Below are 18,817 nucleotides of genomic sequence, written 5' to 3'. Positions count from 1 at the left end.
AGGCCAGATTTAGTCGGGCCTGGATTGTGCCATGAGCCCCAAACTAAATCGGCCTTGACCCGAACCCGTTGGGCCTGCCAATTCCAAAGACTTCTCGTGTCGTGAGCAGGAGCTAGAATTAGATATTGCATGGTTTAAATCCCGCAGCCATAGTTATGAGAAGTTCTGGCAAGATTCTCTGAGGCAGCCGAGGTTGTGGCTCCAATTTTCTTCAGCTGAATTTTTGGTAACTTAGGTAAAAGATGTTTGGCAGACTTAGGTCATGTTTGATACAATTTCTGTTTATAGATCCTAAAGTATTATATAGAAATAGTGCTAAATAGTAGGATTTTATAGTAGATTATTAATAAGTTGATTCTAAGAATAAACTGTACAATCTAGAAAGTAGAACCTACTGCTCACAGAATTCTTCAAGAAATAGATTATACAGAAGCACAAGCTATGCTAAATAAGATCTTAAATATGCCGACAATTCCGGTGCTCAGCCTTCAGCTATTTGATATAGTCGCCCCGGTGCCATTCATCCTGCCACAAAACACCGTGGTGAACTGGATCTTAAAGACAAAGGAATCACCTAAACGATGTCGACCACTGACACCGTGACACGCACCAACAACCCCCCGGATCTCGCCAGGCTCGGCGCGCCACATGCGAGATCGAACGGGCCGCGCCATCACGAGGGTGCCCAGACAAGCCGTGGCAGTCGGCACCAGGTACAACGAAGCTCGCGGCCGCGCTGCCTGCCGGTAATCGGCTCTCTTCTTAGTAACTCGCTAGCGACAACACATCGCACAAGCTCGCACTCGCACTCACTGAGCCATTACTCAGCACACCTACTCCAGATCTCATGGCGCCCCAGCGCCAGCACCTCCTCCCCACGGCCATGGCCACGGCGTGCTTTCTCGCCCTCCTCCTCGCGCTGTGCACCGCACCGGCGCCGGCCCACGGCGCTCGTGCCCTGGAGTCGGGAGGCGCGAGCGTGGGCGCGGCCACCAAAGCGCCGTGGGGCAGCAACAGCACCACCAGCAACGCAACGGTGGACGAGTACCTGGTGCCGCACAACCAGGCGCGCGCCGCGGTGGGCGTGTCCCCGCTTCGGTGGAGCGCGGACCTGGCGTCGGCGGCGGGGAAGACCGTGGCCCAGCAGCGGCAGCAGAGTGGGTGCGCGTTCGCGAACATGGGGGCCAGCCCCTACGGCGCGAATCAGGGGTGGGCGAGCTACCGCGAGCTCCCGGTCGAGGTGGTGACGTCGTGGGTGGCGCAGGGGAAGTTCTACAGCCACGCCAACAACACGTGCTCGGCGGGGGTGCAGTGCGGCACGTACACGCAGGTGGTGTGGCGGCGCACTGCCGAGGTCGGGTGCGCGCAGGCCAGCTGCGCCACCGGCGCCACGCTGACACTGTGCCTGTACAACCCGCACGGCAACGTGCAGGGGCAGAGCCCCTACTAGCTCCGTGGCGGGCGATCAGGTTTGTGTTCCTTCCGTTGAGCTGCCGGCGTCGGCGCCGGAGCCGGAGCACGATGCATGGCTAGAGTAAGAGGCGCACGTAGCTTTGGTCTTTTGTGCGGTTCGGTCACTGTAACTTTTTGTGAACTTGTGATCTGGTGGTGTTCTTGACGTTCAGGACTGCTTTGGTGTGACGTGTTAGCATGTGTTGCCGGGGAAACGCTTGAGTTGTGGTTGTGATGCGCCTCGGGGTGTTGATGCGTGTTAGTTGTCTTGACTCGCTGAGTTATGCACGATTGCTACATGGTCCCTTTGATCTCTCGGGGTCTGCAGAATTGGAGAAGGGGAGTGGCGTATCAACTGGAGCGATTACAGGTGTGTGACAGAGTAAATTGGATGCATCTTACTAAGTGGCAGGGGCAATCGACACATTGGCAAAAGTGAACTGATCGTTCATTTTTATTTAGTGGTGCTACTATATGAACTGATCTTACCAGGAGCAGTCTCAGTTTGGCATCCCTGCCGGCGTGAGGCCTCTGGCTTCGCTGATCGATGGAGCGGCGAGCAGCCGAGCATCACCTCGCGACGGCACTACAGTACAATACGCCGCACTGTCGCAGGGCAGCACCCCGCACCCGACCAAGTCCAGGAGCGCAAAGCGTATGCTTTGCTACGCTGGTCACATGTGGCCTGGCACGGGCACGGGCACGGGCACGGGCGGCATGGCCGGCGGCACCCCCACGAGCACCGTGGCATCGACGGTGATCAGGACAATGCATGATGTCGAGTAGCGACGACTGCAAGTATAAAACATTAGGAAGGGCTTGAGAAGCCGAAGCCGGCAGCATCCTCCATGACATTCGACGAGTCCACCTCTAGCGTGGGCATCCTGCCGGAGAATTTGGGTAAAATAGCTGATTTTTTATTTATATATTTTTTCTTAATATTTACAAAATTACATAACCGTTTCAACAAATTGCAAGATTATACTATCATCGCCTGTTCATCGGGCAAGAGTAACACATGATACCTTGTGAACTCCGCCGATTAGAAAATTAAAAATACAAAAATATGGTCAGATCATATGTCACTGGCCGGGCCCGCCAGTCAGAAGATCTTGGGCCAATGGGTGGTGCCACCCACTGTTCGGTCGTTAGTCTGTATGTGGTTGGATTAGCACATGCATGTTCAATTTCATTTAATTTTTTATTTTATTTAGTATTAGAGTAGTCCACAAATTTTTTAAATATTTTCATGAGCAAATTAGAGCACACTAGCAACCTATTTTATCTATTTTGATCCAAAAAGGCTACACCAATATTTAGTTAAAATTCTCAAAAGATGCCTACTTTATAACTTCTAACAATTTTTAATACCTCAAATAAATTTCAAAAAATAAAGAAAAATTCACAAATATTCTTCTTATATGATGTACTAATTTATAAAAATATTTTCAACCCTAGGTTATTTGATAAAAAGTGAGTTCCTTTGTAATGCTCTATTTATATATATTTTTATCATTTTATATGATATTATCTTTTTAATTCAAACAAATTTATAAAACGTTTCCTACATGCATTTTGAAGATATTTTATATACATTGGCAGTTACATGTTACAGTACTAACAACTTACTTATAGACTTACCAATAAATTATTCACATAAGTTACTACAAAATATTTTTAACTAATATTGTTATCTCATCTGAACTTTCTACACAATCTCCATGTAAGTTGCCATAAGTTGTTACCTCACCGTAAGTTACTAAAACAAACACTGAAGATGCCACCATACACTCACTACATTAATCAGCAACTAATCCTCACTACTGTGGTGACTCATTTTTCCCTTAAATATCAAGACAATAGATAGATGGTAGACAGAAAAGCCATGACCGATCCTCTCTGCTCCGAACGTCTTATTTTCGTCCTGGATTGAAACGTTGTTAACCTGCAATTTCAACTTTCGAAAGAAAACTGGTCTGAGACTCAGTGCACGGTAGGTAGTGACTGATGTTCCGGCATACTTTTTGATTGAGGCCGTGTTTGTTTGAGCTTCTGCTTTTGAGCTTCTCTGAAAAGCAGTGCTTTTGGCTTTTCTGAAAAGCTATTTTTAGAAATAGGTTGTTGGTTTCTACAATAAATTTTTGGCTTCTCAGCACATAGCTTCTCAGAGAAGCATATCTCAGCGAGCTTCTCAACTTTAGTTCATTTTCCTCAGAAATAGGCTTCTGGCTTCTCCAGAAGCCACTTCTCCAGAACTTCGTTTATTCTGGCTTCTGGCTTCTGACTTCTGCCAGTAGCAAAAGCAGTTTCAGAAGCAGCAAACAAACACAGACTGAGAGTAAAATGAAAAAAATGAATATGTATATGCTCGTACAACTACAAATAGATAAACAAGTGTACAGACAAATGAGCGAATCTGACGTGATGTGTTTATCGAAAAGTATCACCAAACAGTAGCTGACACCTTTTGGTTGGTCCAAATATCCCGTTAAGTGACGTGTGAGATCAAGCTCTCGCCTTCTAAACAGGTGACACGTGCTCTGACTGTATTTTTAAATTTCCTGACCGGCAAGGCCTATAAGATATAGCCCGTTCATAGAACACACATTTCTATTGCCCGATGAACATGGATGATGGTAGCCTATTATTACAATTTGTTGAAATAACTGTATAATTTATAAATATTGAGAAAACATATAAATAATAAAATTCTAAAATAACCGGTGCGCGGTGCCCATTCACAGCCTCCAGCACGCACGGCCCAAGCGGCGCAACCTACGCTCGCCATCAGCCCATCTGCTGCCGGCCGGCCACCGCACCTATCCCAGAAGTTTCTTCCATCCACAGTCCCTACGCGGCTACGAGCAGCCCAACTGCCGTCTGCCGCGCGCCGAGCAGAGCGGCCCATTTGCTTCGGCGCGGCACGGGTGCACAGCTCCAAATCTCGCGCATCAACCGGCCCCATGGGCAACTCCCAAATCTAACCAGCGACACCTAAATCCAAACCCTGTAGGCTGTAGCTCGGTACCACGCGGGGCACGATGGAACGCGCGGGAAGCCTGGCACGCCAGCCAGCCCAGCCATGCCAGGCCCCCGGCACCTCGTTGCCATCCGATGCACGGGCGTACTGGACCGTTGGCCGGCATGTCGTACATAGCAGCAGCGCGTGGCGCAAGGTGACGCCGTGACGGCGGCGTGCATCTCCAGCATCATGTACGCGTTCCAGATCTAATAGAGCATGAACGGAGCTAACAGATGTTGCACTAAATGGCGGGGAAGCGCGCTACTTCACCGGGCACGATCAGAGAGAGCTCGCTACCGCCGAGACATGCATGCATGCATGCATGCAAATGGATCCTAACAAATTCTCGCGCGAATCGATCGTCCCAAGGACCGGAACCCTTGTTAAAAGCTAAAACCCTCCCTTCCTCGCGTGATATATTGCTCGCTGCCTCGCTCTTCCTGCATGCGCTAGCTAGCTTGGCACCGCGTCCTCGGAACGGCCGTACGTGCTGCGTGAGCACATGCCGCCGGCAGTCGTGCCTGTGGAAGACGGCAGCGACGGCGCCGTGGAGGAGGCGGTGCACTACAGCTGCCATGTCTCGTGGCTGGCGTGGTGGAACCACGTCCGGTGCCTTCTCGCCTCCACGTTCCTCCCGTGCCCGCCGGCGCCGGGCGCCGCGTCCGCCATCGTCCGTGGCACGCTCTTCCTACCATCAACCGGCGACCGCCGCGTCCGCCTCTTCCTCCAGGAGCACGGTCTGCCCGCCGCGGAATCCGAGCACTTGCTGGTGCTCGATCTGCCCGCTGGCCTCGGCGGCGCGGACATCGCCGCGGCGGGCAGGATCGTGCTCGAGTACCAGCGCCAGTGGGCGCCCAACTCCGGCGCTCTCCTCAACTCGCCCAAGTGGCTGGTGTACTGCAATGGCCGGCGCGTGGGGTTCGCGGCGAGGCGGGAGAAGCCGTCGGACGCGGAGGGGTGGGTGCTGGAGAAGCTGTGGGCCGTGACCGCCGGCGCCGGGCGGCTGCCCGGCGGCGGCGTGGAGTACCTGCGCGGGAGGTTCGAGAGGATCGTCGGGTCGTCGGACGCGGAGTCATTCCACCTCGTGGAGCCGATCGGATGGCAGGGAGTAAACGGCGGCGACGGCGGCCTTAGCATCTTCTTCCATCGGATTTGATCATCGACATTATGTTTCATGGCAGCATCAGCCTTTCTTGTGTCAGCGACTGGTACTGCGTGTATATAACTCCCAAGTCCCAATCCAAAAAAGAGAGGAGCTAGTACTAATTTTAAAGTAGGATTAATATGTGTGAAACGCACTCTATAATCTGTTACCATTTCATTCGAACAATAGTCTATTTACATTATGATGAACTTTCCAGAGAATGGTCGGCTTTTAACTCCTCTGTTTTTCAGAATATAGAGTTTTTCGGAGAATTCATTCAAGTTGTTTTCGAGGATTTCTCTTAGTACAAAAGAGGACTTCCTGATTGTATGCAAAGATGGTATGTATTCTATCCGGTGATTTACTTGAACATTTATGAGAAAAATGAAAGTTGACAAGAATACGTAAGAAGACCTTGGCAATGCCAGAACCAGACATGATGGAAGATAGAACTCCTGGACAAGATTGTGCATATTTGACTGTGACCTGGGACTTGATCAACCCGATTTGTCATGTCAAATGCACCAACCAGATCCAAAATGCTGTGCTCGTTACAGTAAGACATCGGGTTAGATATATATCAGAATCCATTGGCTACCGTGGCTCTGTGAATCGACCGTGATGCAACTATTGCTAAATAGGGAATATCAGAATTATTGAGGCTTAGATTTTAAGTACTACCAGGCCTATTATTTTTGCAAAAATGGCTATAGTTTACCTTGACGCCCGGTAGAAACTGAGGTCTTCTCTTAATCACGGAAAGAGTTCCTCAAGAGCTAGCGCATCACGGCCATCATCGTTGTAACTTGATTTGAGAAGAAATTGGGTTCCGTTACAAATAACCTATTTCTTCCTAGATTTAAATCACAGAATTAAGTAATTTGATGATGGTTCAAAATGGTACAATTTTTATTCGTTTCCGTCGTTTTGTTAGTAATTGTGATTGATGAAATTCGGTTGTCTTATCAACCATCATATGGAATCATCTGTCAACTTCATTCACGGGAAATTATTCCATGGGCTCCATGGGCTTTCATCCAAGGACAGACTTGATTGGCATAGCTAGCGTTGACGCTGAAGCAACATATGACACTGTACATTTGGAAGTCAAGTGAGAAGTTGTTCAGATCTTAGCCTGGAACGGAATATAACTACCTGGTCAACTGATATTCATGACTTTCACGTTATTTTTTCGAGGGCATACACTTTTTCTTAGGTAACATTCTACTCAATTTATTGGCATATAAAACCAGTCCATTTTCTCACTTATATATAGCCCCAAAGAACATGAAAAATGAGGATCGATTGGCGAATTCTGGAATGCTACCGAGAGCGTTGAATCTTTAAAATCCGTAAGGAAATATTATGTTATTACCTTTCTGTGAATTCACATTTTTTAATTAGACTAGATTTTGCCACTATCAACCGAGAAGTAGTAGTGTAAGGGACCGAATCAATGGCAATTTGGATGTGAAACTGAAGATTTGGTCCGTGGCCGTTTTGATCAAAACAAATGAGGACAAACCTATTTGGCGATTTTCACCAGTTTTTAAATATTGGTACAATATACCTATGCTGGTATGGCTAGACTCAGGTTTATCTAAGTCATGCTCTCAAATGGCTTGGCGGATTGGGGTGGCAAATATTCTCTCCAGTAAAGAGAGAGTAAAGAGAGAGAGAGAGAGACAGAGAGAGGGTTCGAATACAGACACGGTCTCAAAAATACCATTTGGATTGTTTATATTGCAATGCATGCTCAAAACCTAGTAAATTATCATTATTAAACTTACTTTTAAGGAAGATCCGCACATGACATTATTGACCAATTTAATCACTTTTGAAGATATCGCAAGTCAAATAACTTGATTACGCATTTGAAAACATCACTTATTTTTTGTCGGTGAAGTAATAAGCACAGTATATGCACAATAATATAAATAAGCATAACAACTCCCTCAAAGAAATGGAGAGGTGTAGGTGAGCAGAAAAAATTAGATGATGGTGTTCAAATATAATATCCAGGAGGTTACAACTTAGAGTTGAAGTGCTTCTACTGAAACCAATGCTGCCGGTACAACTGTTCATCTTTAAACGTCACACTGCTGCTATGCCAATTCCCTGATTTATCATTTTCAGCCACCCCAACCAATTAACAAAACAACATTGGAGGTTCCTGCTTAGCTTGCTGTTGGCATTGCATCCGTGCGTTAAGTCCCATAATCTGTCTTGTTCTGTTCTTGTCGAGTGAGACTTGAACATAATCATGTGCTATTTTCAAACAGATTGGCATTATTGCAGCATCAGTAAGATAGGTAGATGACAATACCTTCGATCATATTGTGTTTGCCATGCTAGGGATGTAGAACAAGGCTGACCGTTAACACTTAGGGCCTGCTTGGAAAGGAGAGACTGGGATCCAGATTCTTGGAAATTAGAAATATGAACTAAATCCTAAAATCTCTAGAGTAATCTTCCTCTTCCTGAGATGTTTTTTTCGTGTGTGCAGGAATTGAACCTAACATAGTTGATGGGAGGTATGTCAGTCTGAGTCCACTTCCAATAACAATTTAGGTTCTTGTATTCTTCTTAATGCAAAAATACTTAGTTTCTCTAAGGTATTATCCTCCTCTTATTTCTTTTGTTGTATGAGAAAATCTCGGCTTCAGCCTCCATAGAGACATGACCGTCAATTATTACAAAAGTCAGCCATTAAACTGACATCATCAGACATCCGTGATGCAATAAGGTTTGACATAACATAACAACAAGCAACGCCAACATAAGAGAAATTCCTATTATTAAATCTTCATCCATGTGAGGCGAAAATCTGCATATCCATCGTCTCCAGCGTATGACAAGCATGATGAATAATATCCTTGTCCTCTTCACTCCGCTGAAGCAGTGTCCAACAGCGGAGCCAGCATGTTCCTCTGTATAAAACTTATCTGCAAGATTTAGTTGGTTTTCTTTATCAAAAATCATATCATTTCTACTAAGCTATAAATCCTAGCATAACGCAATAGCTCCCACCAACAATTGCAATTTCAATTTGGAGCCCACCCCTGTAAACCATTCATCGAACAAAGTCGTTTATGCTACTAGGTGATTCTAAATTAAAAGCAACCAATCCATCAACCTGTCCACCTGCACGGCCTAGATATTATAAAATAATTTGTTCAGTTTTTTATGTATATTAAGAACACTGATTTCATTTAAGGTGATGTTCCAATTTTAGTCCAAGCATGCATTTCTTTCTTTGCTATTTACTTAAAAAATATTTAAAATTTAAAATTAAAGTTTCAAATTTTGGTTTTATTGTAGATAACTACAAAAATCAGTTTAATTCTGAATTCAACTTTATTTGGAACTCATTTGTATGTTCATAACTTGCAACTTCCTTTTGTTTTCAGCTTCATTTGTGAATATAGATGCACTTTTCATCAATAGTATGTATATTGTTTATTTCATACTTTAATTCTAAAAATAGTTGATGAGGAATATATAATTAATAATTAAAATATTACTAGAAATATGGTATGATCTAAGGATGGAATCTCCATTGTACACTTGTCTAGCTTCCGTGAGATAGGGTTCTAGAAGCTACCACGGTAAGTACGATGCGAACTTGTTCTCTAAAGTCAAGATCTATCTTACTTGGAAAGAATCTCCTGATAAGGAAGTGCCTCGAATACCCCGGGAGATACAAATCAAGTCAACTAAGCTCAAGACTTCGAGTAGGATACAAACCCTCTCCGCCTGACTATAGAAACCAGATTAGGGGTACAACCAAGACAATCCCATCTCAATTGAACACAAGCCAACTCAACTCGGGAGAAGACAAGTCAATTCGAGCCCATGCTCGAAGGTCTCGCTAAATAGCTTTGAGTTTATATTTAGGCACCATAAATTGTAATCCTCTTCTCAAGTTAATACAATGATCAAGGTAGCACCTATGATATAGGGCTATTATCCTTCAGGAGACCCGAACATGTCTGCATAGTGTGTTTCTCTTTTCAATCTTACATTCGATAGTGCCGACCTAGTGATCCCTGCCCCATATAAACATTACATTGTCATTTTTACTAATCCTCAATAGCTAGCACTGACCGTAGGGATCGACAAGGTGTTTTCATCGATTGACAAGATCATGACTACCATGACGGATTTTTTTTTTCAGACGAGAAGTTCTATGAAGACTTTGGCCCCTAAATCTATGTATAACCTAGCCAAGTGAACACAGATCTGTAAGATCGGATTTCATCTTTTGGCATTTGAGTTCCTCAACTTTTGAGCTAGTTTCTTTCACCAAGTATGTAGCTTGTAGATCTTTGTCTGCAACTTCACACCATGGTAGCTCAATCTACCAAAACACTATTTATTTGGACCAGTTAGTTCTAGAGGAAGAGCCTTGCATTGATGCTATGGATTTCTTTGATGAGGAAGTCTACTACGATGACTCAGGGACCTACAATGTTAACATTGTAGAATAACCAGACCACAAGATGACCCAGAAGTAGTTGAAAAAATAATGACGATGGGGCAACAACCTTTGCTAGAGACAATTAGATGCCAAGGCAGCTGCCAAGGAAGCTAAAGCCATCAAGGCCGTTGGTCTCGCTCAATCTAAAGCTGGTGGTGGTGTAACCAGCAGAAGTCCTCCTTCGACCACTATACCCACTGTGGAACACCAAAATTGTTCCAGGCCTAATGGAACAAATATTACTGGTACATCATCTCGAAGACTTTTCAACTTAGGAGTTCCCTAAAAGGACAATGATGTCATATTAGAGGGGAGTGAATAGGCATTTTAAAAACTTCATCCTCCTTTTTTAATAGTTGGTCTAAACTAGCAGTGAAAATAAATTAACAGATTTTTCACAGGTGTAAAACCTAAAAATGCTAGACTCAACTAGTGCACTAATACCCTAAAATAATTGAGAAGGATTACAATTCTAGGGTGACAAAGATGATTTTAAATTCTAGCAAGATATACAAGAACACAAGAGCTAATTGAATACTCTGATCCATTGATTGAATATTCCGATATCAATCGGATGTTCCTATCCACTGATCGGATATTTCGATAAAGTAAAACGAGCTAGAAGGAATATCACTAAATTAATTCAATGTAAATACATATAAGCATACAAGCAAGCATATCAATGTAATGCACAAATGTAAAGATATATTGAGATAAATGATTTGTTACTGAAGTTCAAATATCCATCGATATCCTACGTTTCTGCTAAGGAAGCTCGGTCATACTTGAGCCGGATCTCTTGCAACTATTTTCCTCACGAGGTTGCACAATACAATCCTCTTCTCTACTATGGTCAACTCTTTCTCCACTCCGAAGATGGTGAGTTCTGCTACCACTTTCAAGCCTCCTCATAATCTTCACTTGAGGAGACCACTGGCAATCCACCACCAAGCCGTTTAGGAGATGGTGGTCTCCAAGAGTAACAAACTCATGTATGCACTCTTCACACTAAGCCAAGTGCTCAACACACGCAACCAATAAGCCGAGTGTGGGCTACCAAAGCATCACACCTCTCACACTTCTCTCTATACTCACTAAGCCACAAAGGCTTTGGATATCACAAATCAACCCAAGAGAAAAGAGGGGAGCACTCAAATGTGGAACACCAAGTTCCAACACCTCTCAAGTCTTTGCAAGCACCAGTAAAACAACTTACAACCCCTCCAAAGACTTCTAAAGGCTTTCCCCCATGCTAGGAGGGAAAGGGGTATAAATACCCCAACTCTAAAAACTAGCCGTTGCACAGATTCTACACTGATCGGAACTTTCGATCCCTAGATCGGAACTTCCAATCCTATGAATCCTAACGATCGGATCTTGTACAAAGAGCACACCCAAACATGCTAAAAAGCACACATCGAAACTTCCAATGTTTGGATCGGAACATCCGATTCAAAACTAACTCAAATCTGAGAACACCATGATTATGAAAACCGGAGGTTCCGACACATCAGAACTTCCGATCTACCCATCAGAACTTCCGATCAGCACATCTAACACTCTTAAAAAGGCTGATAACTTTTGAACCTGATGTTCGATTTCAGTGATTGGTTGATCTTAAACACATTGGATTAAACATAGGAACATTCTGAAAACTAATTCAGACACTTATACCCATTTTACTAAGCTTAATCATCCAAAATTAAACTAGGTACCACATGGAACACACCAAACACCACTAGGGCTTGGCCACAACCACTTTCCACCACTAAGGTGACAACCACACAAAAGGTTAAATCTAAACCACCATTTAGATACCATCAACACACTAAGCAAGACCTACTCACACACCTACCAAGCACTGAGCATATGGCATGAGCACTTGGCATCCTGTGAGCTACGCATCTGGCAGCCCCTCTTGATAGTACGGCTATCAATCTATAACCCAATCTCCCACAAAGCACATTGAGACTGGTAAAACTAGAAAACCTATTCTAGTTATACCTTTACCTTGAGCTATTTTGTTGGACTTAACGAACACATCATCCGAGTCCTAATGCTTCTTTTAGGCTTATCATAAACTCTTCACTTGAGCTTGATGACGATGTTCATCCTCGCTTTCCATCTCGATCCTTTTTTGATCTTCTGGAAGCTTGATGAAATTCACTTGATTGCTTCCCATGAACCAAACACGGAAGACTTCTCTTTTCACATCGTCTTCATCCGATTCACCATCGAAAACGTGAACCATAAGGATCAAACACACAAGTTGTTCCTTAAGCTTATCTTGATCTTTCTCTTCTAATTCAACATATTGAATATCTTAATTCAATACATATTTTCATATGAAACATAACCCCACTCACTCAAGCATATAGTAATTTGGTTAGTCCATAAAAACTCAATTGACAATCTCATACATTTAGTCATTTAATCTCCACAAGCGACTTAGCCTTCATGCTTATCGTCAATCTTCTTTGAGCTTCTCCTTCATCTCATGAGCATCACCTAGAGCTCAATAATTTTGATGCATCTCTTTGATCTCATGGCATTCCTCAATGAATCCATGATTTATCACTTATGCATCTTCAATGGAACAACCTACTAACAATTCTCAATATAATTGTTAGTTCACATGTATTGTCACCACTTACCCGAGCATCACCTAGAACTCATTCATCTTGATGCATTTCTCTTGATCACATGATATTCCTCAATAAATCCATGCTCAATCCTCCATTCATCACCGATAGAATAACCTACTAACAATTCTCAACATAATTATCAATCCATATGTATTATCATTAATTACTAAAACTACACTTAGGGGTTAGATAAACCTTCACTCCCCATGAACGAGGTTCTGGATTGCAGTCACCTACCACTAAGCGGCTAGAGGGGCTACGATTCTACTAGTCGCCCCTCCTATTGATATGGTAATAACTCTACAAGTTTAGAGGTGGATCGACAACATTGATACCTTTGTCGATGACATGTAGAACCTAGTTGAGGCCATCTTGGACACTAAAGCTCTAACTCAGGTTAACATATCTAATAGATCACCACATGACCATTAACACGACATGGGGAATAAACATGGTGTATCAAAACAATCACAAAGTACCATGAATAACATGGGAATAGTATATGACATAGTGTACGCTAAAAACATCTAGTGCATGGATCGTTGTGTCTCCAGATTGCTCACTAGGATAACTAAGAAATGCAATGTCGCGACTAAGGATGGCAATGTGTCTACCCTATCGGGTTTTGCTGGAACAGACCCAACCCGAACCCGATTCTTCAAACCCGATCTGACCCTAAAATCAATACCGAGCGCAGAACCACCTCTGCCCCTGGCCTCGACGGGGACTCAAAACCCGACCACGCAGCATGCCACAAGATGGTGGCAACCAACATCCATGGCAATATCGCATCAGCTGGTCGGAGTAAAAAATCAAACCACCACCTCGACGGCGATAGCTCAGCAGCTAGCTGGAATATAGAATCGAACCCATAACACATCTCAACGGTGATGGCGCTGGAGCATATCCATTTCAATGGTCATAGCATGGAGGCTGGCCGGAACACACTCGCTTCGACAGTCACGACACGAAGGCCGACCGGAGCATATTCGCTTCAACGGCCATGGCACGAAGGCAAATCAATGGCGCGACGGCCAGATACATCTCAACACCGGTGTAGTAGCTCGATGGCCACCACCCATGGTGAAGCCCACAATTGCATATCAATGGGGGGGGGGGACAATATGCCTTTATATATAGGCAAAGGATCGATGCAGAATAGTAGAAGCGCTCGTGGCCCCGATGTCGGTCAAGTAGAGCGGTGTCTGCATCCTGCCATGTCAATCTTCTTGCTCCAGTGGATTGAGGCTGTCAGGGGCTTGGGATCGACAAGCATGCCTTCGCCACTGTCATCCAAGAACCTCGCGTCGTCTTGGCCCCCGTCGGTTGGCACCCTTCGCAGTAGATCTGACTACGGCGTGTGGACCAAATTCATCAGCGAATCCACCCCTCCTGCATCCCGCCCAACAAATCCATCGGCGGATCATCCCCTCCCGCGCGTGAGCGTCGATGGGCGGAGGGCAGGGACGACCGAGCGAGTGGGGGTCATGGGTTCATGGCTTTGGGGGAATGAGTGTGATGAGGGATGAAGGTGAAAGGACAATGATGTCACATAGAGGGGGTGAATAGGCGTTTTTGCAAAAATTCGTCCTCTTTTACCGTTGGTCTAAACTTGCAGTGGAATATAAACTAATGGATTTTTCACAAGTGAAAACCTAAATATGCTAGGCTCAACTAGTGCACAATCACCCTAAATAAGTGTGAAAGTTATAATCCTAGGGTGACAAGAATTACTCTAATCTAGTGAAAGATATGCAATAAAACTTATATTGAAAAATGGCTGAAAACACTATTCACAGTCATGAAATCACTGTTCATCCGGAGTATCCGGGATAGTCCGGATACTCCAGGTTGTATAGGTCCAGAGTCTCTGAAAAAATCCAGAATCTCCGGATTCTGTACAGAACAGAGCTCGAAACTGAAATAAAAGGATGTCTAAAGAGTTCTAGCTCAAACCAAGTGATGTCGTGTATTTCAAGAGATGATTCCAAGTAGGTCCACGGAGAACCTACACTCAAATACACACAAACAAGTAGATCGAGCAATATGCACAAATATTTGAATAAGAACTTAAAAATAAGGGAACAAGAGATGAGACCCAAAGATTTGTTTCCCGAAGTTCGGATTCACTACCGTGAATCCTACGTCTCCGTTGAGGAAGCTCCAATGAGCTGGGTCTCTTTCAACCGCTTTCCTCGATCCACTCTTGGTATCTTCCCTTACGGAGACAAGATCGACCTTCACAAACTTTCCCACAGCTCACCAAAAGCACAGGAGCTCACCGGCGACACCTAGCCAGCTAGGAGCTCTAAGCTCCAAGAGTAACAAACACGACGACGAACTTCTTGCCGAGAACTCAAGTGCTCAAGATTGGATTTTGGCTCACTTGCACTCAATCTTCCAATCTCTCAACCCAACTCACTTTTCTTCTCAAATCACACACTAGAATGGAGTGGGAGAGCACAAATGGCTTTGGATTTGAGGTATTTTGTGGGAGCACCAGCAAAAACCAAAGGAGAGGGTGAGGGGCTATAAATAGCCCACCTCAAAAAAAACTAGCCGTTAGGCTGAAAATACTATTCATCCAGAGTATCCGAGGTACCACAGAGTCTCCGGGTTAACTGAAACAGCCCAACCCAAAACTCTCTGGTGAAGCCTCACCCGGAGACTCCGGCTAGCCCAGAGTATCTGGCCTATACTCCGAGTACAACAGAACAGCCCCCAGAAAAACGTCGATAACTTTTGATCCCGGAGTCCGATTTCGACGATTTTGAACTCTATGGAAAGCTTATTCAGAGGGCTACACATCCCAACTGAATTAATGACCTAAAACATATAGGATCAAATTAGGAATACTTCGAAACCCAATTCAGACACTTCCACACTTTCCGCTCCGGATTCCTAAAACAAACTCTCACTTTGGGTTGGATAGAAACTCTTGAGCACTGAGACACGACAATTAGCTCACGTTGTATCCCTCTTAATAGTGTGGCATACCTATACTCAAATTCAAAGATAAAATGCATTTGAACAACTTTGAGTATTTGAATACTTTCAAGTACCGCTTCTTTCTTTCTTTCAAACCTTGAGGGTTGCCAACTTACATATATTCTTCACTCCATCTCTTCTTGATTCTTCATATGATTGATGTGAATCATCCATAGCTTCCCATGGCCTCACATGGTCCATCGGCGCAAAGCCTTTACTCGCTCTTCACCACTGCCTTGGTCCTTCGGCGCTAAGCTATTTGCTTGCCCTTCACCACGGATGGTCCATCGCAGCCGAGTCTTGCTTGCCCTTCACTGTCTTGCCATAGAAAACCACTTTGTATACGACATCTTCAAGGAATTTATTTTATCAAATATGGAGTCCACTCTTGTTCTTCACTCTTGACATATATGATTTCAATTCAACTTATGCCTTCTTATGGATCCTAACCCCAACTCACTCTCAAGCACAAAGCACATGGGTTAGTCCATAAAACCTAAATGACAACATTTATATCGTAAGTTACTTGATCTCCACAAGTAACTTATTAGCCTTCATGCATATTTTCAATCTTCATATAGAACCCAACCCCACTCATTCTTAAACACATAGCACACGAGTTAGTCCATAAAACTCTATTAATAAGTTATACATTTAGTTACTTGATCTACACAAGTAACTTAGCCTTCAAGCTTATTGCTAATCTTATTGAGCTTATTCTTCTTCTTATGAGTATCACTAAAATCTTAATGACTTTTGATGCAATTCTTTAAACTCATGGCATTTCTCAAAGAATCCATGCTTCATCATTTATGCATCTCCTATGGAATAACCTAATAGCAATTCTCAATATGATTGTTAGTCTATAGGCATTGTCATCACTTACCCGAGCATCACCTAGAGCTCATTCATCTTGATGCATTTTCAATCTCCCTATTCACCTAGAGCTCATGCATATCTCTCATACATGCATCACCTATGGAACAACTTACTAACAAACTCAATACTATTGTTAGTCCATAGGTATTGTCATTAATTACCAAAACCACACATAGGGGCTAGATGCGCTTTCAGAAGGGAGAGATAAAGAGTTGGAGTGGGGCAGCCGGGATTTGGCAATTGGCTGGTGCAAGATTTCAGGTGGTCTTGCGGATGGGAAATCAGACTCGAACCCGAACCCAGTTGGGATCGTGGCCCGGACCCGATAGCCCTGCGGGGCCATTTTTTCCACCCGAACCCGTGGGGACCCGACCCAAAGGATCTAAAACCCATAGGGACCTGACCTGACGGGGCCAACTGCCTTCCATAGTCGTGACTATCGACAAAAGTGACTCAACATCATTTTGCACCTTGCTCATGAACTTTGGTACTAGCCCCTATAACAAGTTGCGTGAGGGAGATACCGTGAACCCGAGAATAATATTTGGAGCAGCAACGCAAATATTACAACTGTGAGCCAGTTTTGGGTGACTGAGAAGACTTCAGAATGATGTTGTTAAAGCCAGACAATAGTTCACTAAAATTGTTGGTCGAGACAAATTACTGATATGAATAACAGGTTGTTGACAAAGCTAATCTGCCTGGAGAAGATTTTGTTGCTGAGGTTAAGGCTGGCAATCATATGTCCAGTGAATGTTCCCAGCACAAGACCACTATATAATTTTGTATAGGTTAAATTTGTTAGAAATATGATGCATACATTTTCCACCACAAATAGAATGCTCCTATGCTATATGATTTAAACTTCTAAGTGTGAGGGAATATTCACTACTTACTCATTAGACCAATCGTTTGATAGGAGATAGTTCATGTATCATTTTGTTGTTGCTTTTGTAGTTGGGTTTGTGTTAAAACAACTAAAATACCAAAGAAATGGTAGCAAGATGCTCATTTCAGCTGTCTGAAGGCACACATGTGGCCCTGTCAGCACCAACACCCAATTAACCAAGCGAGCAACTAACACTACAATGCAACACCAGTCGAGATTAATCTCTGACCGCTTACTCTTTATCCCAATGACCTTGCCTAGCACCTCAAGGTACGTAGAATGCTCATATTATAGACTGTCTCATACATTAAGACATAAGATTTTAGGTAATGTGGAGGAGAGAGTGGTGTGAGGGAAAGAGCTTGTTGCCTCGCAAGACAACAAAGCTAAAACTAGTCACGGGGCCCACTAGGAGATCTCCAATAAAATAAGCAACAACCCACCACCGATGGGGGGCGGGGGGGGGGGGAGGCCACCAGAGATCAAGCGACCAGTTGCTAGTCAGGAGAAAAGAGAAATGTGAGTATGTGACAGAGGAAGAGAAGAAAGAGTTGGGAGTTTACGGGCTGCAAGTTAGGGTTCGTGGTTTAAATCAAACAATCATCTTGCTACGAGCCCCCCCCCCCACCGCCACCCAAAGTTAAATATTTCACTAGGCAAAAGAGAAAAACCAATATCATTAGATGAGCAATCGAATACTCCATTATGCTAGAGTCTTTTTAATTCCTCCATTAGATGCATTATTTATTTCCCTATTCTTATATTATCACTTCATTCTTTCTCATAATTTTGTTCGAAAGGATATACTATGTCATGATAAAGCCAACTTATTGTTTCCTTTTTATTTGCTCTAAGAGGTAGGAATTTCCACAATAAACTCTTAAAATAGAAATTTCCTTACGAATCAAGAGAAAGTGAGAATAATCTGCACTATTTATTTTGGTGATTAGTCAAATAACAAATACCCTAGGGAGACGGTGGCGTAGCTGCTAGGGACAAGGAGTAGATCCTGATTATATAGCTTTAGTTTTTCAACAAGCTTGGGTTCTCAAAGTATGATACAATTTCTACAATATCGGTATGTTTTGAATTTGTGTTTTCGTGCTTCTACAAGTTGGAAGAGGATATTAAGTCAGCAACATGGATTATTAACCTAACAAGATAGAGCTTTAGAGTTTGAGTTGTAAGTCTTCAAGATAGAGTTGTGTATTCAAGTTGTAAGTCTTCAAGTATATCAACATCAATTGTAAACTTACATCACACAAGCCTTGAACATGGAGGTATCACGAATTATAACTTGGTTGGTGCCTAGGTACTA

At 43.7% G+C, this 18,817-nt stretch overlaps 2 protein-coding genes across 2 annotated transcripts; both read left to right on the top strand.

Annotated features, from left to right (window-relative positions):
- The first annotated feature begins 659 nt into the window (after positions 1 to 659).
- Positions 660 to 1,624, top strand: LOC133911230 (STS14 protein-like). The gene has a single exon (XM_062353436.1). It carries the CDS (start codon positions 848 to 850, stop codon positions 1,448 to 1,450), a length of 603 nt encoding a protein of 200 aa, XP_062209420.1. The 5' UTR covers positions 660 to 847; the 3' UTR covers positions 1,451 to 1,624.
- A 3,352-nt stretch (positions 1,625 to 4,976) lies between these two features.
- LOC133910753 (protein MIZU-KUSSEI 1-like) lies at positions 4,977 to 5,725 on the top strand. The gene has a single exon (XM_062353037.1). It carries the CDS (start codon positions 4,977 to 4,979, stop codon positions 5,628 to 5,630), a length of 654 nt encoding a protein of 217 aa, XP_062209021.1. The 3' UTR covers positions 5,631 to 5,725.
- Positions 5,726 to 18,817: the final 13,092 nt, after the last annotated feature.

This window comes from Phragmites australis, chromosome 3 (assembly GCF_958298935.1).
Source record: "Phragmites australis chromosome 3, lpPhrAust1.1, whole genome shotgun sequence".
In the NCBI taxonomy this organism is placed as follows: domain Eukaryota; kingdom Viridiplantae; phylum Streptophyta; class Magnoliopsida; order Poales; family Poaceae; genus Phragmites; species Phragmites australis.
This window is presented reverse-complemented; position numbering and strand designations above follow the sequence as displayed.